General features: G+C 37.9%; 1 protein-coding gene across 2 annotated transcripts in view; it reads left to right on the plus strand.

The window, feature by feature from the left end:
• The window catches only part of PLCB2 (phospholipase C beta 2), a 74,417-nt gene that overhangs the window by 36,984 nt on the left and 14,767 nt on the right, over positions 1-22,666 (plus strand). For both annotated transcript variants that reach the window (XM_026710292.2, XM_087921813.1), the window contains exons 12-24: positions 3,705-3,787; positions 5,062-5,146; positions 5,270-5,441; positions 7,614-7,708; positions 9,128-9,224; positions 12,003-12,087; positions 12,691-12,815; positions 13,201-13,355; positions 15,338-15,502; positions 16,517-16,616; positions 19,138-19,242; positions 20,534-20,616; positions 22,439-22,523. In XM_026710292.2, the coding sequence (XP_026566077.2) occupies positions 3,705-3,787; positions 5,062-5,146; positions 5,270-5,441; positions 7,614-7,708; positions 9,128-9,224; positions 12,003-12,087; positions 12,691-12,815; positions 13,201-13,355; positions 15,338-15,502; positions 16,517-16,616; positions 19,138-19,242; positions 20,534-20,616; positions 22,439-22,523 (1,435 nt within the window). The remainder of the gene's footprint in view (positions 1-3,704; positions 3,788-5,061; positions 5,147-5,269; positions 5,442-7,613; positions 7,709-9,127; positions 9,225-12,002; positions 12,088-12,690; positions 12,816-13,200; positions 13,356-15,337; positions 15,503-16,516; positions 16,617-19,137; positions 19,243-20,533; positions 20,617-22,438; positions 22,524-22,666) is intronic.

Genomic DNA, 22,666 nt, shown 5'->3' on the forward strand with positions numbered 1-22,666 from the left:
AACTAGGCTGGGGTCTCCCTTTTTGAAGATGGAGATGACCGTTGCCTGTGACCATAGTTTTGGCAAGGAGCTGGTCCTGTCATGTTTGACTGTAAGAGTCAAACATGACAGGACAGGGAAACATAAATAGAAAGACGGACAATATAAAGACGGACAAAAATGACTTTAAAGACAGATCAAACATTTAACTGAGGATAAGATAACGACTGTAGCTGGTTATTATGATGCTTCTTCCAAATGAGGCTTTTTAATATCAGTCTGGAATAAAAATGGGGAGCAGCGGCATTCACGGTATTCAGCAGGTTCTGACCAGTTTTGGAGAACCTGTAGCGGAAATTTTGAGTGGTTTGGAGAACCGGCAAATACCACCTCTGACTGGCCCCACCCCCATCTATTATCTGCCTCCCAAGTCCCAGCTGATCGGCTGGGTCTTCTTTTGTTGCCCTGCACAGGAGAATGGAGCTGGAGGTTAGTGGGGTGGGATGGGAATGGAGATTTTACAGTATCCTTCCCCTGCCATGCCCACCAAGCCACGTCCACAGAACTGGTAGTAAAAATATTTGAATCCCTCTACTGGTTCAGTTCCTGACCTTCTTATGCACTGTTCATAATAAACCATTTGGTGCTGATCAGGATAGGATTTTGATCTGGCACATAATCATATCAAGCGAACTTCCAAAGCCTATCTTAACAAATCCCACCCCATTACAATGTTAAGAATGTACAAAAGTTCTGCTGGACCATATAAAATGCCTCCATGATTCTGATAGCATCTGAATATCTTTTTCAGTGACTTTATTGCTGCCCTGACAAATGCTACTGTTTTTATTCAATCCTAAAAGAAGAGGCTATCAATGTCAGTATACTTATCCACTCTAAACCTAGTTTCTGTACATGTTGTCATTTTGTCAGTAGCTGTCTGAGCTTGGTTGCTTTCTTGCAGACATTTCTTAACCAATTTCATTACCATCACACACCCAGACTTTCATTACCATCACACACCCAGACTGAGAAAGAAAAACAAGAAATCCAAGAAGAAACCAGCATGGCTGCACAAAGATCTCTCTGGCAAATTGAAAGAAAAAAAAGAACAAATACAAAAAATGGAAAGAAGGACATACAACTAAGGCAGAATATCAGCAGATAGCCAGAATCTGCAAAGACAAACTCTGGAAAGCAAAGGCTCAGAATGAACAAAGACTTGCAATAAAAGTCAAAGGTAATAAAAAAAGTTTCTTCCAACATATAAATAACAAGAAAAAAAATCAAGGAAACAGTCAGTCCACTAAAGAGAGAAGACGGCAAGGAAGTAACAGGCAACAGAGAGAAAGCAGAACTGCTTAACTCATTCTTTGCATCGGTCTTCATGCAAAAAGAAACCCACCAAAAACACAACTGTAAAAGACAGACCAGAAATAAAAGTTAAAAGAAGCAAAAAAAATAGTAAGAGAACACCTTGATCTTGATGAACACAAATTACTGGGGCCTGACAGATTACATCCCAGAGTTTTAAAGGAGCTGGCAGAGGTCCTTCCAGAACCACTGCACCATGTCTTTCAAAAATCCTGGAGCACCAAGGAACTACTAGAGGACTGGAAAAGAGTTGATGTGGTTCCCTTCTTCAAAAAAGGGGGAAAAACAGACCCAGGAAATTATAGACCAGTCAGCCTAACATCAACCCTGGGAAGATACTGGAAAAGATAAAAAAAAAAACAGATCTGCCAACATCTAGAAACAAGTAAAGTAATAACTAGCAGTCAGCACGGGTTTGTTAAGAACAGATCATGCCAAACCAATCTTATTTCATTCTTCAACATAGTGACTGTTATACCCATAATGTAACCTAGTTTGGTAGTGAGACAGCTATAAGAAAATAACCAAGCTAAGAAAGCACCAACCCTGAGCTACAAATATTCTCTTCTGTTGTTGTCATTAGCATATTCTGTAGGTTGTTCTGGATTTACAACTACAATTGGGACCAGAATTTCTCTTTTGTGAGACATTGTGATCATAAGTCAAATCAGACCCAATTTTACTAATTTTTACAGCAGCCGTGAAATAAATCACATGGTTATGAAGCAAATCCACCTTCCCCAATGGGCATTCTTTGCCAAAAATCAGCCAGAAAGGTCACATATTGCAATTATGCGACCACAGGATACTGCAACTGTAAATGTGAGCAGCTTACTAAGCATCTGAACTGCAATCATGTAACTATGGCGATGATGTAATAGTCATAAGTGAGTGCAGGTCGTAAATCATTTTTTACAAGGCTATTGTAACTTTGCACTGTTGTTAAATGAATTGTTGTAAGTGGAAGACCACACCTGTACAGGTTGAATGAACAAGGAAAGAATATCTAGCTTTGTCTCACTCCTTGGCCCACCTGGGTCCAGTTTGTCATCCAGATTGTGGCTTTCTATCCTGTCCTGTTATTATAAGAACAGTGAGATGTTATGGATTCCCCCTTTGCCTAAGGATACAGTTTACAAATTCAAGATTAGCAAAAGGCAATAACTTTCTAGTGCAAAGTTTGTATTAATGATCATCAACTTTTTAAAAGGATTCCTCTCCTCCCATGTCTTATTGCTTTCCTAAGAACTATGTTCATTCATTTTATGCACATGTATCTTGCCACAAATAAGCATAGTTTGATTCTTCTTCTGCCCAATGAGAAGGACAGTCACCTTTGCTATGATTGGGCAACCTGTATTTCCTTTCCCCTTTTTTATCAAAGAAAAAGGCAATTGTATATAGATTTAGCTGATCAGCTAAATATTTTTACAATTCTTTCTTTTTGAAAATAACTTTTGATGAACCTCAGGGGGTGAAAAATTGCTATTACAAACATCCTTTCCTTTGCTGCATTTTCTGAATTCTACACCATGGCTAAATCTGTACATTATAGACTAGGGTTAGAGCTGTTAACTTTAACAATACATTTGACCATGGACTCACTCATGGTAGTGTTTAATTTGGAGTAAGAAATAGCTCATTATAAAATGCAAGTAATTGCCATGGCGGTTGCATCTTAAATTAGACAGAGGTGTAATCAGGCTAAAGTTAGAAGAGTTTAATTGCAATTTCAATCTATAAAATTTTTGCATTTCAAAATAATTCAAAATATTACAAAGTAATTGCTGTGGGGGGGGGGGGTTTGTCAAAAAATGCCATTTCCCCCCAAATCTTCTTTTGCAGTTCCCACTGTGGGACAATTAGGGTATAATATCATACTATAATTACACTTTAGTTTAAACATATTCTCAATACAATCAGACATTACACTGACTATTTCCCTGGATATTATGGCATTCTCCATTTCACTTGTGGTCACAGCCTCTTGTCCTCTAACATCAGGCATCAGTCTATAAATGACTGTTCACGTGATATTAGAAACCCTGAGACTTCCAAGTAACTGATCACTGTACAGTATTGTGCCGATAATTCTCACCCAAATATGCACATATTACCGATTTGGGTTCCAGTTATATGTGTGAAGGCTTTCCCCCGGATATGAGTAAATTCTAGTTTTCCAGATATTGCTCAACTAAAATTCTCCCCAGAACCACCCAGCACACCAATTATGAGAAATGTTCATCAGCATTTGAATCATGTAGGTTTCTTCTACTTAAGCAAATACTCCGTTACATTCATGAAAAGCAGATCTCTCCCTCACTCTCATTCTCCCTCTTTGTCTCATACAGGATGCACTTGAGGCTATTGCAGAAAGCGCTTTTAAAATTTCTCCCTACCCAGTAATCCTGTCTTTTGAGAACCATGTGGATTTGTGAGTATTAGGATCTGTGGTAAAGGCTTGAAAGTGTGTTTTGATAAACTAGAAGTGGGGAGGAGTGTATTCAGTCAGGATAAATTAATTCTTGCTGCAATATTATTAGCAACCCTTTACCAAATCAAAATCAACTGTGGCCTATTCTTTAGAGAAAAAGAAAAAAACCAATTGCCACACAGAATCGCAGTCAATTACATGAGAAAGAAAATGTATACGCATGTGCCATGCTAGTTTTCAGCTGAAAAACATCTTTGCTCCAGCTGTGGATTTTCTCCTGAAGTTGTTCTTTCAGTTTGGTGCTCAGACAGCTCTTGAAAGGCTAAACAGGATTCACAATCAGGAGATGGTAAAAGTTGACGCTTATTTTTCCTTTTCAAAGCTTACTTATAAGTAAAAGGAAATTCTCATCCAATCTTCCCATCCATATACATTGAAACAATTTGTCAGGTTTCCAAGTGATGAAATCCATTTAAAAAGAAAAGAACAAAGTCCATCTTCAAAAAAAGATTTCTTTTATTTAGGAAAGCATCAAATTGGCAAAGTCCATGGTAATTCCGGATCTGACACAACCCGGAATTACCCCACAATATTACAAGTTAGAAACAACCCCCCCAAATGTCACATTCTCCAATAGAAATAATCCAACGTTGCTTGGTGTCATAAATCTCCACCTCAAGGGGCCCAAGCATGGACAGCTCGTTTCCCACGGGAAGAAAGATCACCTAGCCAAAACACTCTCTTTATCTCCACTCCTCCCCGCCTCCTTAGGAATGTGGCAAGCCCGAAACTCTTCCCCCATGACTGCCACAGAGAAAGTAAGGAAAAGAATATATACTAAGAATAACTAAAATGGCTACACTTATGTCAATACATTTTTGTGGCTTGACACAATTATTCATAGATTTCCTAGAAAATGTATCTATTAAAATGGACCTGGGAAGTGTATTCCATCTGAACAAATTTGGAACCCAGCAGTGTGATAGTTAAATTATTTAATAATTAAGAAAGAGAGAGAAAAAATCTTAAATGAACTTTAAATAATTTCAAGGATATTTTTAAAACAATTGCCATGCAATAGCAAACATGGGATGTGGTAGAGAAGAGATGCAGACCAAAGTTTAGAAAAAAAAAAACCAAAACATTTCTGTGGTAGTAAATTTAGATAAGTCTTGCACATGCTAGAATAGAAAGAGAAAGTAAAACAGGTTAAGCATGGATGATGCTAAACCCACTTTTTTCTTAATTTATTCCTTTCTTGTACTTTCTTTTAGGCCTAAGCAGCAGGCAAAGATGGCTGAGTACTGTAGAACCATCTTTGGGGACATGTTGTTGACTGAACCCTTGGAAAAATATCCAGTAAGTGAATAAGAAAATTAAATAGTTAAGTAGTCATCGGATACACTTGTTCTGACCATCTGTATTCTGTGTTAATGTGAGGATCATATGAATGTTAACTTGGTCCACTTCTTTCTTTGGTAGCTAAAACCAGGAGTGCCATTGCCAAGTCCTCAGGATCTCATGGGGAAGATCTTGATTAAGAATAAGAAGAACCAATTTATGCCTGGGGAGAACCAAGATGCCCCGAAGAAGAGGAAGAGTTTGGAGGATGAAGTCACAGACCAACCCATACCTACAGAAAAGGATAGCACAGGTATCATATCATACAGCAGCCTTTCCAAACTTGGCTTCCTCCAGATGTGTTAGTACTATAATTTCCAGAATTTCAAAACACCATGGGGAAATACTTGTCCAGGAATTGTGAGAATGGTCATTGTTGAGGTAATTCCCCGTTAGGAGAATGAGCGCATACAGGGAGACATAGTGAGAGTGGTGAAGAATGATACACAAACAGCACACAGATACACTGTACAGTAAATGTAGGTTTTTTACTTCCAATAAATGTTTAAGCACAGTCCAAGATAAGCAGTCCAAGTCATTCACAGATAAAGCGTTCAGTTCAGTGTTCAGTTCAGGGATAATCCAAATATCAAAGTCCAGTATCAAAAACAGTTCAGTAACAGACTTACATCAACGATCAGTAACAGTCATTTAGAAGGAAAGACAAAATTCTCCAACAGCAGGAAACAGAGAGTCACTCACTTCTGAGACTAAACAACCCAAGTTTCTGGCTCCATCTTATGGCCATTTGCGGAACCATACCCAATTACAGTTTAGCATTCTCTTAAAGACATAATATTAAAATGTCTATCCCAGTTTATATATTTCTAACCCAAATAACTGTTAGGTGACTTACATTCCTAACAGTCATCCCCAAACAACTGAACACATTCAAGAAATAAGGCTAGCCCTTGGGGTATTTTTTAATCCTGGAATACAGGTTGTCCTTGACTTATAACTATTTGTTTAATGAATAACTATTCATTAATAACTAATAACTATTCAGTAATTTGAAGTTATAATAGCACTGAAAAAAAGTGTCTTTTAACCATTTTTCACACTTACGACCATTGCAGCATCTCCATGGTTACATGGTCAAAGTTCAAGCACTTGGCAACTGCAATATATTTATGACAGTAGCATTGTCCCAGGGTAATGTGACCACCAGTTGTAACTGACTCAGCTGTCTTCAGACAAGCAAAGTTAATGGCGGAAGCCAGATTCACTTAATGACCACATAATTTGATTAACAACTGCAAATTATTGTGGTGAAAAAGATTGGAAAACGGGACAAACTTACTTCACAACTGCCTTGCTTAGCAATGGAAATCTTGAGCTCAATTGTAAGCGAAGGACTACCTGTGATGATTCAGGATTATCTAAGAAGCCACATAAACAGCATCATGGTTGTATAAAAACATAGGTGTTATGGAGGTCTTAAAGAACATGTATAAAAGAGAACAGAGCTGCATAACAGTCTGCTTCTCTTTTAACAAAATGGAAGACTAATGATAGAACTATGTAAAGATGATGTGAGGATTCAAAGTGTAGTTAATGTGCTGCCCAGCCAGTTATAGTTAATGGGAATTGGTATAGTTAGTTAGTAATTGGGAGCTGTCCCCTTAAGGGAATGCATCGTGGTAAATGTAGTTAAGGAAATGTAGTTCATGTCATGTGGCCACATCTGTAATCCTGATTGGTCACTGAATTGATGGGTTGGGGGAGGTTTCTTCACTCTTGCTTGGACCCCAGCATCGTGCTAGCGTCTCTCCTTTGGCTCCACTACTATGGGATGAAATATGTGATGAAAAGATTACTATCACTTTACACTATGATTTCATTAGATGCATCTTAACATAACTGTTATCTTGAGGATACCTAATATAATCCAATAAAATAAACTTTGTATAGAAGAATTTGTTGAGTTATCTATTTGTCTTTATATTCAACAATTGAATCAAAGGACAGAATAGTTAACACTTTCTTCTCATTTCCCCCCACAATAATAATTTTGCTGGGTAAGTTGGACTGGGAGATAGTGACTGTCCCAAAGTCATTCAAAGAACAACATCTACTTTTGCCTTTGTTGCAAAAGAAATAAAATCTGAATTCATGCCCCCCCCCCCCAAACCCTATGTAAATTATTTTTATATATTATACATCCCTATAAGATAAAGGAGCTACAGTGGTCTATATGATCCAAACTAACCTTCTTAATTTGCTTTGAGTTAACATTTTTATGACTTGCCTCCATTGACTATTAGTATGTTGTAGTTCACACTAGTCAACAGTGTGCCTGGGTGAGTGAGCTTCTGGAGCTCCAGAATAGATAGTTGGATGGAGAAAAGCAGAAAATGTCAGTCTGGAGGAATTAGATTAGACAAGAACTTTCATAAGCATACTGATTTTTCTCTCAAATTGTCAGTCAAGCCAGTTGAGGAGGGTGAAAAAGTTCCTGAAACGGAGAGAAATCTGGAAAACTTAAACGAGGAAGAGATTAAAAAGCTACAGTCTGATGAGGTATGATTTATGATTTTGTGTATCTAGCCTAAGTATATGGTAATTATTCCAAGACTTCTACATTGTTTCTTGTCTTGCCTTCTGATGCTTTGGAAAATAGGTTGACCCTCTTCTGTGTGGCAGCGCCTCGAACATTGGAGCACCACTACCATGTCACCCCGATCCTTCTTTTCACTAGACTCACGATTACATGTATTGGGATACTTTATCATATATCATAACTGTAGTATTGGTATACTTTGCACAGATTATTTGATCTTGGTCAGCTTTTCTTACTAAAAGTTGATGGTGTTATTAATTTCCACCTTCATACTTTGAATGATTCTCTCAAGTAATGTAACAGAATAGTTCACATTGCAGGGTTCAGATGTGTCTCTTGGAGCCATCTGCCCCATCATAAAAGATTAGCCCTTCAAATATTTTGTGTCTCCTCCTGAATTCTGACAGAGCGAGACTTTGGGGATTATTTTAATAATGACAATGTAGGCTAAATATTTTAATTAATAAATGAAGTTCCTTGAAAGTCTAGAAGGCATAACTCTGACAGAGCCATGGGGTACCCAGCTGTGGAAGCCTGTAAAGTTTGTATTGTCTTTAGCTCAGTTGTTTTACCACACAGCTGCTAAACTCTGCCCACTCTGGTGTGTCAGTAATACAAATCAGCTCTCTGCCCAATTAGCTAGGAAAAGGCAAGAGAAAATCAATTAACTCTCTAGAGAAGTGATGGCTAACCTTTTCGTCATTGCGTGCTGAAACAGTGTGTGTGTGTGTGTGTGTGTGTGTGTGAGTGCGTGCATGCCTGCACCCATAATGCAATGCACACGTGACCTCCCCACCCCTTGTGCATGCACATGTGACCCCTCACGTGCTGCACGCATGCACACGCAACTCCCCACACGTGCCACGCACCCTGCACATGCATACACATCTCCCCTTGCGCATGAGAGGCAGATACCCAACAACCAACTGGTTGGCAGGGGGGCGCGTGCATGCACAATGGATCTGTTCCAGGTGGTGGCTCACGTGCTAGCAGAAATGGCTCTGTGTGCACTTCTGGGTCTAGAGTCATCACGGCTCTCGAGTCTAGAGGCAGAATCATGAATCAGCCTATGCTTATCTCTCTTTTGAATATTCTAGTCCTAATTTTACAAGAACAGCTTTGCCTAACCTGATGACTTTCCAGGTAGGTTTGCAACTACAACTTCCAGAAGACTGCACTAAGGATATGTAAATCTGTGCTTTCCCAGTTAATTGGAGATCCTATTCTGAAAGATTCAGATTTGTAGGGTATATTATATTCACTGGTAGCCCTTTATTCTTCTTCTGAATTCTATTTAGTAACTTTCTGATGCTTATTTTGCACATCACTGGAGTTTGCATCACAACAATTTGTTCTGTAACACTCCAAATTCTGTTTAGGGAACTGCAGGTCTGGAAGTGACAGCCTATGAAGAAATGTCGAGTCTGGTGAATTACATTCAACCCATCAAATTTGAGAGTTTTGAAATTTCAGAACGTAAGAATGATTTGTTTTCTTCTGTTAAGGAAAACATTTTCATTTGGTTATAACTAGTCTCATATTTGCACTGAAAATGGTGTATCTATTAACTATGTAAATGTTCTTTATCACTGTTCTATGTTCTTTAACACTGTTCTATATGGGGGGCTGGGGGGTAGGATGGACAAAGCTCTACTTCTAATGGCAATATGATACAAGGTAGTACCAATTAAGGAAAATTTATTGCATCCCTAGATGAATTGTATGTTTCAGTGATTCTCTAATTGAGCAGAAGCTGACCCTGCTTCTACAGGGTGCAAAATTAAATACAGCATCTTGTAACCCAAGGAGATTTACCGGTTTGTGGACTTTTTGTGCATTACTGATTCATTGAGAACTAAGAGGGAGAAAATTGTGTAACTGGAGCCCTGTATCACTATCGCTATTTTCATTACATTTGCCAAAGTTTATCAAAAACATTCTTTAATTTGGGTCAAAGATAGATAGATAGATAGATAGATAGATAGATAGATAGATAGATAGATAGATAGATAGATTTGGATCTGCAAACACCTGGGCACAAACAGATCCCCCCCTGATACCTCCAGCTCAAACACACCCCAACCAGGCACCCAGATGAAACCTACCTGCCGTCCATTTACTCCGAGCCAAGCTGCACTAAAAGCCTCCAATACAGGAACACAATGTTGCCAGCCAATCAAGACAAAAAAAGCCACAAAAGAGACAGAAGATATTAGAAACACCAATCAAGCAGAACACAGCAAACTCCAAGACCAATAAACACAGACCAAGACTCCCAACCAATCAGGATGAAAAAAAAAACGTTTTGGCACAGCAGTAGGCTAGCCCCAAATTTAAAACTGAAAGGGCTGTGAAAGTCTGATTCACAGATGAACACAATACACAAGCCTGATGATAGCAGATGAGATTCTGCCAAAATGTTGCTACAACTTTAAAAGCACAACTATAATGATGTGGGAAAATACCCGAACAAAGCTGAATGCCATATATATGTATGTGTGTGTGTGTGTGTGTGTGTGTGTGTGTATATATATATGTGTGTGTGTATATATATATATGCAGGTCTTGGCATGTTTGGGTATTTTCCAGTGTAAGATTGAGAGTATCTTGGCAACGTTTCGACGAGGTCACACTTGCCATCTTCAGGCTGGTGCTTTCGGCTTCGTGCTTGTGCGAGCAAAGTATGATCGGAGCTGCCGTCTCTCTATAAATACTGGTGGGGAGGTTGGCTGTGTTGTCATTTCTTGATTGGTTGATGGAGTTGATGTTTGCGCATATATATATATATATATATATATATATAGATAGATAGATAGATAGATAGATAGATAGATAGATAGATAGATAGATAGAATGGTATATCGGACATTGAGCGAGTCCAGAAGTATTTCACAAGAAGGGTACTACATTCCTTTGCTCGCAACAGAATACCCTATATCACCAGGCTTGAAATGTTGGACTTAGACAACCTTGAACTATGCCGCCTACGGCTTAAGTGTAGTACACAAAATTATCTGCTACAATGTCCTACCAGTCAATGACTACTTCAGCTTCAACCTCAACAATACAAGAGCACACAACAGATACAAACTCAATGTTAACCACTCCAAACTTGATTGCAGAAAGTATGACTTCAGCAACAGAGTGGTCAATGCCTGGAATGCACTACCTGACTCTGTTGTTACATCCTCAAGCCCCCACTCCTTCAACCTCAAACTATCCACTATTGACCTCACCCCATTCCTAAGAGGTCTGTAAGGGGGGGTGCATAAGCGCACCATCGTGCCTCCTGTCCCTATCCTATTGTCCCCATTTATTTGTACCTATTTCCTGTACTCTTACTCATGTTTATACTTATACCTATTATCTTGTAAGCGATTGACAAATCAAATAAATCAAATAAATACATAAAAATAAATGAGAATTTATAAAACTGATGAAAACCCAAAGAAATTGCAGACTTTGTCCCTTCCATTTGCTTCATGCTAGAATAAAGGATAGATAATAAATAATGCCATTGAAATAAAGAATTCAGAGACATTATTTTCCATAAAAGATATTCATTTTGTGCAAATATTAGCAGTGGAATAACTCAGGTGATTCTATCTTCTCATCAAAGGTTGAAAATTTTTAAAAAGCTATTTTTTTCTGGTCCCCTTTCTAAATTTAGAGCAACTGGGAGGCTGGATTTCAATTTTCAAAATACTGTCAGCATTAACTCATGTTGTTGGAAATGCTAGGAGTTGAAGTTAAAGTATCTTGAGGGCCCCAGCTTTCAAAGTTAATCTATTGTTTCTGCATTTTCAGACATGTTCTTAGACACAACAAAAACAGCTCCACTGCACATAAGTGGAAGCTTATTGTATAATTATTTTGTGAAGGTTCTACAGCTTGTGACAAGTAAAATTTGTGGCAACACAAATGCTACCCCTCTGCCAGGAAACACAGTTTAATAGCAACTTTAATTAGGCAGTGACTGATTCCTCCCATGTTATCTGCAGAGATAATGTCTACAAATGTGTTTGTTGCCATAAGTGAACTCTTGGATATGCTTCCATGCTCGATGGAATCCTAAAATGAATTTCCACCTGACCTCCAACTCTTTCTGTATCTTCTTTTATTTTTTATGTGAAGAAGCATGTGCAACTGGCATTTTTATTTAGAAATAATAACAAGGATTGGAAATTAAATGGAAGAAGGGACAGATTTGGAAACAAGAGATTGATTATGCTCTATGTTTTCTTATTATTCCAGAGAAAAACCACAGTTATGTTGTTTCCTCCTTCACTGAGTTGAAAGCTTATGAGTTGTTGACCAGGTCACCCATCCAGTTTGTCAAGTATCCTTTTTAAAGACATCTCCTTAGTGATTAGTTATGTTATCTTTATGTAGAGCTGATTCCAATGTATACATATATGCCCTCTCTATAAAGGAAGTTGGGATAATAGTCACACGTTCCATGGTGTCAGACATAATGTGCAGAGTATAGTAATTTCTGTTTTTATTATTGTAATAGAGATTGTTATTAGCTAGCTGTAGTGTGTTAATAGTATTAGATATTAAGAATTCATTTAAAAGCTGTTGACTATTAATCATTCTACCAAGAGGATATGATTCTTGCATCAATATCTATTGGGACTGCCCCAGAAAAACCCTTGCCGCTATTTTATGTGTGCAGAACAATTATAAACAATAGCAAAGATGATTTATATCTGATCATCTCCTGTCTTCATTGCCTCTGTGTCCCTTAATTGCACTGTACATAGAGTATTCTTTTTTCCCTTTCAGTTGCACAACGATTTGTTTCAGCATAATATGAATTCAATTGATAATGAATGGGCAGGAATAGCATTTTGATTAATGTGTACAACTGTTTATCATACAAAATGAGAATAGTCATTGCATTCATTCAAATAATGGTCTCCTATTAAAAGAAATGCAGCTATAACAAAAGGCAGATGAGCCGAATTTATCCCAAAGGGACTCGGATGGATTCATCTAACTATATGCCACAGATGTTCTGGAATGTTGGGTGTCAAATGGTGGCATTAAACTTTCAGACAAATGGTGAGTGGAGAACTTCTTTGGCTTGGGTCCGTGTACTGTATTAAGTTTCTGGCTCTGATATTGTTTTGCATAAATGTATTTACAGTATTAACAAACCTATATAGCTGCCCATCTATTAGTACAAACTCTGATGGTAAACAAAAACAGAATATATTAAAAAGGTAATTTAAAAACAGTTAGCAATAAATAATGTTGAATCCCAATAAAGCTTGCATCCATCCATTAACCACCCCATACCAAGACATTGTTGTGTGTTAGGTTTGAATGGTTATGCATCTCTTAACTTTAATCGTAATAGGAGGAAAGGTACCCCATTCAGTGAAGTTTGTTAATTTGCTTCCTTTGCCTGGGGTGAAATAATCTCCTCTGCTACTCCCTTTCCCAGATGTCCCCATGCAGCAGAACATGGCTCTGTTTGAATTCAATGGGCAAAGTGGTTATCTTCTTAAACATGACTTCATGTGTCGTCCAGACAAGCACTTTGATCCTTTTTCAGTGGACCGGATTGATGTAGTTGTGGCAAGCACTTTGTCAATCACCGTAAGTAACCACTGTGGGATTGATTGGGGGATTTGCTACTCAGAGGTGTGGTGCTAAACATCCAGTACATCTAGTATCCAGGAAGATCTGCTTGGCAAAGTAATTCTACAGTGACCTGCAAGACATTCTGATTATAGAATAATATGTAGTTGTTTCTGTGTTTGAATAAATAAATAAAATCATCTCGTGGAATTAACACTCACTTGGCCAGTTGTAGCAATAGAGAAAAAGATAATGACACAAATGAACTAATTTGCAATATTAGGCAAAATATCAGTGTATCTATTCTATTGCAGCAGAGTATTGGACATGTACCACTTCATGTCCAAACAGAACAAACCTGTTTGAAGTCTTCTCACTGAGTAAGCTACCATATGGCCATGGCTATATTTGACTGCGAATCTGGTGTTCTTCAGCAGCTGGAAATATTCCCAAATCAGTCTGTCGGTTCTTTGAATTCCTCTAATCCTTTTTTAAAAACATAATTCCTTGTCCTAGAAATAGTAGCATCACCATGTTTAGGAATGCCACTAGAACTAAAGAAAGCAGCTCAGAGAAGAATCCTTGTTTTCAGGTAATACTACTTATATAGTCTAATTTCACTGGAAATGCACAAATATTACACAACTTTTGAATTCATGCTTCCAACTCAAAAGGAAAAAAAGCTGTTTTTCAAGGGAGTTATAATGCTCATCGATCCTTTATGTTAAGTTTCAAATTTCCTCCTACTAAAATCTAGAAAACTAAAGAGAAACTAAACTAGAACACTTCTGAATGATACAACACGTTCAGGGATGGGATTCAAATTTTTTTACAACCGATTCTGTGGGCGTGGCTTAGGTGGTGGGTGTGGCTTAATGGTCATGTGTCTAGGTAGGCATGGCTTGGTGATCATGTTATTGGCTGGGTGTGGCCAACCCAATATCACTCACATCGAGGCATGCATCTCCTCGCCTAGCCTCTCATGACTGTGGGGATGCTGCAACAGTCATAAGTGTGAAAAATGGTCATATGTCACTTTTTTCAGTGCCACTGTAACTTTGAATAGTCACTCCACACGAGTAAAGTACCAGCAAAGGAGGGGGAAAAAACTCCAGAGACATTCCTGAGACAGGAAGTCTAGTCTTGCCAAGAATGTAATAAGGGTTAACGGAGAGGCAGTTTCTGTAAGCAACACCAGAATGTTTCCTTCCAGCCTTCCTTACAGGATTAAACCAGTACTTTCTTCTAACAACTGGTTCTCCGAACTGCTTAGAATGTTAACAACCAGTTCTAGACAATAAGTGCGAACTGGTAGAATCCCACCTCTGAACACATTTTCCATGCCGAGCAATTTTTGATGCAAAAAAGGTCATGTATTTCTATGAAGAAGCATTTTGCAGTAATATTGTCCCAATAGATAGATGAATTTGTGAACAAATATACAGTGTAAGAAATAAAGTGTAATGTAAGACTAATGGGTCTTACACAGTGGTGGGATTCAAAAATTTTTTACTACCAGTTCTGTGGGCGTGGCTTGGTGGGCATGGCAGGGGAAGGATACTGTAAAATCTCCAGTCAGAGGTGGTATTTGCCAGTTCTCCAAACTACTCAAAATTTCCGCTACCGGTTCTCCAGAAGTGGCCAGAACCTGCTGAATACTACCTCTGGTCTTACATAAGCTAATGGGAAATGAACCTGAAGGATTTAAGTAATAGCTTAAAACAAAAGTGTAAGTATATTCAAAGGTTGTTACACATGTCACAAAAGTGGGAATTATTCAATATGTGACTGTACTTAATAGTAATTACATGAACAGAGTATTGGAAATGAAACAAAATGAAAGTTAGCTTTTGTCTCAACCTCATCCACACTCTTTTGGAATGTAGCTCTTGGCCTGATCGCTCAAAGGCCAGATTCAGCCTGAGAAAAGTTAGGTGTGCCTCTGGCCAAAAGAAGAATTTATGTAATAAATTACTCTGCTGTTCTTTTTCAATGCACAGATCATTTCTGGCCAGTTCCTTTCAGAGCGCAGCGTGAAGTCATACGTAGAGGTAGAACTGTTTGGCCTACCAGGAGATCCAAAGCGTAGATACAGAACCAAAGTGACACCAAATGCCAACTCAATCAACCCTATATGGAATGAAGACCCTTTTGTGTTTGAAAAGGTATCAATATAATATTGTGTCACTTCCAAAGGTACTATGTCTGCTGTTTCCAGGTTTTAAGCATTTAAGACAGGGGAGATTCCTCTGTCGTTCTTGATATAGGAAGCAGTGTAAAAATGAAATTAAATAAGCAGGATCAGCAACACATTTTGAAAGTAACTATTAGAATCATTACTTAGTGACGGGGTTGGGGAAAATATTCAGGAACACATTTCATTGAGTAAAAGCTGTCCTTGTCAAAAATTCTAAGTAACAGAAGTTGTTATATAATCTGTAGTTTCTAAGACATGTTTTATGGGCAGAATACTTTGCAGACTTCATTTCCTTGTTTCTAGTGACCCTCTCAGGTACTCTTTAATATTTCAATGCTGCAAATGGGAAATTTGAGAGAAAGTGAAGTATATTCAATTCAAAGCTTTCATTTGAAAAAAAAAAAGCCCTACTAAAATATGTCAGATCGAGGGCTACAAACTCGGTGCTTTCTAAAAAAAAAATTAAACATTTGCAAAAGCTCAAGATCACAACATGTGGAAATAGGTACCCCTTTCATTGCATTATAATCTTCATTCTGCACAGGAATTGGAAAGTACATTATTTGTAATGCCTAGTATGCCTAAGAAAACCAGTATAGAACTATCTTTATGTTAGACAAGGATCATTCCATAGTGAACTGTCCCTGCATATGGGTGGCTGATCTTAAAGCTGGCAGAATATTTCTTTTTTTAAAAAGTGATATTATTCTTGAGCTAAACTGAATCAGGAAGTGAGAAAGCAGCTAATGAAAAGGAATAGCTGGGGATGTGATGGGGAGAAAGGGAAACAGCTCAACTACTTGCTTTTAAAATCTAAGTAAGTCATATCATCCACAAGAACATAGAAGAGAAGCCCTTTTAGATATGAAAGCACGGAAAATAAGGGGACTTCCAAAGTGTAGCTATGGCACTAGTTTTCTCCACCTTGGGTTTTTTAGGTAAAAAAGGTTATAAACTATCATGCAATTTTTTGTCCTGCCAGATTTTGATGCCAGAGTTGGCTTCGCTCAGAATTGTAGCTTTGGAAGAAGGTGGGAAGTTTATTGGTCACCGCATTATCCCAGTTACTGCTGTGTGCTCTGGTAAGACTTGACCATTTTTTCTGCCTATTGAATTTGACTTTCTCTCTCTCTCTTCTCTTTTTTTACCACAACCTTGGGGTAGCTTCCCATAAATCTTGATGTCCTTCATAGAGCCAGAGGAGAAGGCTGACTCAATAGCCAGGAACTTACCCAAAGCCATCTTTGTGCGTTCCTCAAAAGCATAAAGTACTAAAGTAGGATCTCCTTGTGAGAACTAGAAAACTTGAAAACCTTTTATTCATGTCTAATTGATTACAAACAGAAGTAAATTCATAGTGCTTTAACCTTACTCAGGGCTAAAAGATCTGAAAGTGAGGGTAAAGAGAACTATAGGAAATGGAGTAATGTGTGCCACCAGACTTTTTCCTTATTTTTCTTCTTCTTATATTTGAAGGAATGTACAAAGAGAGCTCATTCCTTAAGGAAACGTGTGTGTTTGTGTGTGTGTGTGTAAATATATATATATATATATATATATATATATATATATATATATATATATATATATATATATATATATATATATATATATATGTTTTCTGAGGTTCTCGGGTATTTATATGTGATCTTTGGTTGTTGGTTTTCTCCAGTAAGATTCGAAGTATCTGGCAACGTTTCGATGAAGTCTCATTCATCATCTTCAGGCTTCTGTCTCCGGCTCTGTGCTTTTCAGAGTAATGTGAGATTGCAGCTGCTTCCTCCTTTTAACTGCCAGTGGGGTGGGACTTGATTGGGTGGGGGCTTGGCTGTGTTCTGATTGGGTGGGGGTGTGTTCTCATTGGTAGGGGTTTGGTTGTGTTCTGATTGGTTGGGGGTTAGCCGTGTTCTGATTGGTTGGAGGCGTGTTCTGTTCAGGTGGGGGCTTAGAAGCCAAACAGCAAGATCACAACTCTCCAGCTCAAATCCCCCAGCAACTAAGACTAACCGAGCATAGCCAAGCCCCCACCTGAACAGAACACGCCCCAACCAATCAGAACACGGCTAACCCCCAACCAATCAGAACACAACCAAACCCCTACCAATGAGAACACACCCCCACCCAATCAGAACACAGCCAAGCCCCCACCCAATCAAGTCCCACCCCACTGGCAGTTAAAAGGAGGAAGCAGCTGCAATCTCACATTACTCTGAAAAGCACAGAGCCGGAGACAGAAGCCTGAAGATGATGAATGAGACTTCATCGAAACGTTGCCTAGATACTTCGAATCTTACGCGGGAGAAAACCCGAACAACCAAAGATCCACATATATATATATATATATATATATTCTTAAGTTTTCGTGGGTACTTACATGTATGGTATTCAGCTTTGTTCGGGTATTTTCCCACGTCATTATAGTTGTACTTTTAAAGTTGTAGCAATGTTTTGGCAGAATCTCATCTGCCGTCATCAGGCTTCTGTATTGCGTTCGTCTGTGAGTCAGACCAATAGAAGAATAAGTACCCGCCTGGATGAACACAAAAATGCAGTAAAAAAGCTGGAACACACTTCCTCACTAGTCCAACACATGAAAGCCACAGGTCAGAGCATCAACTTTAATGGCACCAAAACCCTAGCCACTATAGAAAACCCCAGCCACAGAATTATCAGAGAAGCCATAGAGATTGAAAAAAGACCTGAAAGCATGAATAGAAGAGGTGATTCCACCAGACTGTCAATTATTTGGAAGCCTGCACTCACAAACAAAAAAATCTCCACATCACAAGCTAGGCAAACACCTGGGCACAAACAGATTCCCCCCCCCCCATACCTCCAGCTCAAACACACCCCAAGCAAGCACCCAGATGAAACCTAGCTTCCTAACAAGTGATAGCCGTCCATTTACTCGGAGTCAAGCCACACTAAAACCTCCAATACAGGAAACACAATGCTGCCAACCAATCAAGGCAAAAAAAATGCTACAAAACAGACAGAAGATATTAGAAACACCAATCAAGCAGAACACAGCAAACTCCAAGACCAATAAACACAGACCAAGACTTCCAACCAATCAGGATGAAGAAAAAAAACAATTCTAACACAGCAGTAGTCTAGTACCAAATTTAAAACAGAGACGGCTGTGAAAGTCTGACTCACAGACGAACACAATACACAAGCCTGATGATGGCAGATGAGATTCTGCTGAAATGTCGCTACAACTTTAAAAGCACAACTATAATGACGTGGGAAAATACCCGAACAAAGCTGAATATCATATATATATATGTGTGTGTGTGTGTGTGTGTGTATGTATGTATGTGTATATATGTGTATGTGTGCATGTATTGTGAAGAAATGCTGAAGGACTCCTTTCATTTTCTTGTTATCCTGTTCACCAGAGTTTAGGTATTTTATCATGACTGACTTTTGTGAATTTTGATATGAAACTGGTACACAGTTTACAAAAGCAGAAATAATATAATATTGAAGAACCTACAATGATGCTGTTTTTCTGGGCAAGCTCATTGCATTTCTTACTCTGTCATCCAAATTGGCACCGTTACATATTTTCCTACTGGATTAATCCACTTTCTTTCTTAGGCTACCATCATGTCTGCCTTCGTAGTGAGAGCAACCGGCCTCTTACAATGCCCTCTCTATTTGTCTATGTGGAGATGAAAGATTATGTTCCTGATTCATGGGCAGGTACAGTATTCTGAAGATGAAAAAGCAAGACACCTATACTTTTAAAAAAGAATAAAAGGTGGCTTTCACTCTTGCAATTAGTCTTGATTTGCTTCTAGATTTTTAAGCTAAGGCCTGTTGTATATTGGCCAATTAAAATTATTTCCAATACCTTCTGGTTGAAGGATGTTGAAAAGATTCTGTTAGTTAAAATTGTGAAATAATTTGAATGAGGCATTGGATGAGGCGTTCTTTTTTAAGGTAGATATGAGTGTCTTAAGGTAGCCTTCAGTAAAGATGTCAATCTTATAATAACTGTTATCAAAAGATAATAAGTGTAGAAGATTAAAGCCTTGAAGGACAGGAGAAAGAGCTGTTACAAAGGCAATAAACGGAGAAACGCAACTTAAGTCTGGTTAAAAAAAAACACTAAATTGAGAATTCTCATTCACACAATGAGAAAATAAGGTAGGATGAGAGCATACTCAGACTTGCAATATTCTTTACTATAGCTGTTCCAAGGAAAGTAATTTTAGACCTACATGGCATTGATTTCCTAGACTGGTCTAATTATGGAAGTACTGTCAATAAGAACTGGCATATATTGCCATACTTGTAGCAACCACAGGGTGCGTTTATCTTTTTTTTCAGCTATTTATCAGTCTCCCAGGACAAGGGTAGGTAAGGTAATGCTTCCTTCAGATTGATCTTTGCTCCTGGATACATCCATGCAGCTTTCTTGCCACAAGTGATTAGCCATTGCCTTACTCTAAAGAATATTTATAATGTTCTTCAAAGGTTTCCTATCCAAACACAACCAAACCTGTTCTTATTTTACTTTTTTTCAGCTATTGTTCTTATTTGGTTTCTGATCCTAGACAAGATCAGCCAAACAGGACAAAGATGGGGAAGATTAAAAAGTCTTTTTTGCTTCTTTTCCTGGCTGAAGGAGGATATATAAGTCCTTCATAAGAAAAACTGTTAAATGAGGATGTAGGTCACTCAGCATTGTTCTAAAAATACTTCAAAGTTTTGCAAGAAAAGAAAACATTTTGTTGCTTATATAAATGATATATCTTTGAACTGAATGCAAGCCTATTTTATTTTTATCCCAGTGCAGGCAAAATGCAGTAGCTTAACAATCTATTATTGCAAGTTTTATGTCTTGAATTATTTTTATTACTTGATTTAGAACAACAAAAAGCATATTAGAAAAGGCAAATATTACCATGCTCTTAGTAAAGGAAGTAGCAATCAATCAGTAGGAGATAATGAGATGGTATTGTACATTTTATTTTATTTTTAAAAATAGATCTCACCATGGCTTTATCCAATCCAATAAAGTTTTTTACTGCACATGATAAAAAGATGAAGAATGCAGATGCTAATAATGAGGTGAGTTCTCCAAATAATATTTTGTTTGTGTAAAATATCTGTTTTTGTATTATAGTTCAAATCAAGATGCTAGTGATAGGAGTTAAGTCAGCATATTCCATCTCAGAATCTGACATGCCACTTAATAGCAACCAAAGAAAAACAGGCTTTTAAAGAGGCTTTTAATAAAATGGGCCAAAGGACAAGTGTTGTTTTAGAACCATAAAATTAATACTTCTAAAATACTTCAGTCAGGATCCAGAATGTTATCCATACATTCTGAATGTTAACAGAGTTCTCTGAAAGACAAGAAACATCTTTAAAAAGGGGCTTAGCAAATAGTTTATAGATAGTCCTTGTTTAATGACTTAATTAATAATGGCTTCAGAAAGGGTGATTTATGACCAGTAAAGCACTTCCAACCATTACTAAACATTGCAACAACAACAATAACAACAACCTGCAGTCACATAATTATAATCTGCGTGTCTGCAGTTTATTGATCACGTGATAGTCATTTGCAATATTCTCTGCTGGCTTTCCCAGAAGGTCAGCAGGGAAGGTTGTAAGCAGAGGATATGAAGATAAGCTGAAATCCTTCATGAGACTGCTGCTGGAGGAACAGAGTTGAAACCCTTGAATCCTGAAGATTTCAGCTCTGTTCTTGCAGCCCCATGAAGGGTTTTTCCTTCATGCATAGAGAGGAGGGGAATCCCTTTGCCAGATTGCAAGTATGGAGCTGAAATCCTAAAGATTTAGATGATGAATTCTGGGAGATGAATTCCGCACAGCTTAAAGTTGCTGAGATTGAAAAAGACTGTTTTAAGGTCTGCATTGTACTGTCATATGGAGGGTGAGGAAGGGGATTTAGCAAAGGATTCAAGGAATGTAGGGCAGTTCATTGGAATTCTAAAATAGATGAAAACAAACTAACAATCTCTTCTATTTAACCTCTGAAGCATTTTTAGATATATTCCCAAGGAATTTTAAACCTGATTAGTATATCATAGTCGCTACATTCACATAACAACCAAAATACTACATTATGCTTTATCATATAGCTGAAACAAACTATATTATGGATTAACATGGTGACTTGGTTTAACCCATGTTAAAACCATGATTTGCTTTGTACAGCTGTAGATAGCACCCACTTTCAGCCTATTTCAGCTGCAAATCTAGCTGCAAGGTATTTTGAAAAACAGAATTAAATTCTTTCTTAATCCAAATTCCCATTTCACACCAGTGTCAGCTCCAGTCCAAGAATGACATAGAACAATCCAGCCAGTCTCATCAAGTCTTCATCAGATTTCACTTTTAATTATCAAGAAGCTGTAAAAGGAATTTTCTTGAAGCTAAGAATAAGACAATAGTTAGAAGGCACATTTTCATCTTACTTTCTGAGTTATCACAGCTGCTGGGTGCTGCTGAGCAATTTATTTGGAGCGGTCAATGTGAAAAACATAGCAATGTATGTCTATTGAGGAAGTCATAGACTATTTGGGGCTGTCAGAGAACCAAACAACCTGAGGTCTTCGGTTAAAAGAAGTCAAGTGAATGGAAAAAGGAAATAACATTTTTCAGTTTGAGAAATTTGGATTCACTGGAAGGACATTCACATGTGCTACCCTGAAGAATGATGATGGAATATCTCCACTTGTTACATATTTTATAAGTGCACTTTATGATACTTCATCTTTCTTGCTGTTTTCATGCAGGAACATTAAAGTGCCAAACAAGAATAAAAAAACCCAGCAATATAGGATTGGGTAGGAAGTAGCTAATTGTTTCTGCAGATCTATTTTTGCACTGACATCAATTTTCTGCTGAACTTTTTTTTTAGAAATCCATATTGGAAAAGAAACTTTCAATCAATGGGATACCAAACATCCTGGGAAGCTATTGCACTCCTTCAAATGGCCCTGCAGGTAATGCTATGGACATGATAGGAGCTGACAATGGAAGACATATTCACATATTGAAAGGAGATGGTGTAGCTCCATGGGACAAGAAGTAGGATCAACCCACATCACTGAAATCAAACTGATCATTCTGACCACAGTCAAAAGCT

Source organism: Pseudonaja textilis, chromosome 1 (genome assembly GCF_049901715.1).
Source record: "Pseudonaja textilis isolate UNSWEBS1 chromosome 1, rPseTex1.2, whole genome shotgun sequence".
In the NCBI taxonomy this organism is placed as follows: Eukaryota; Metazoa; Chordata; class Lepidosauria; order Squamata; family Elapidae; genus Pseudonaja; species Pseudonaja textilis.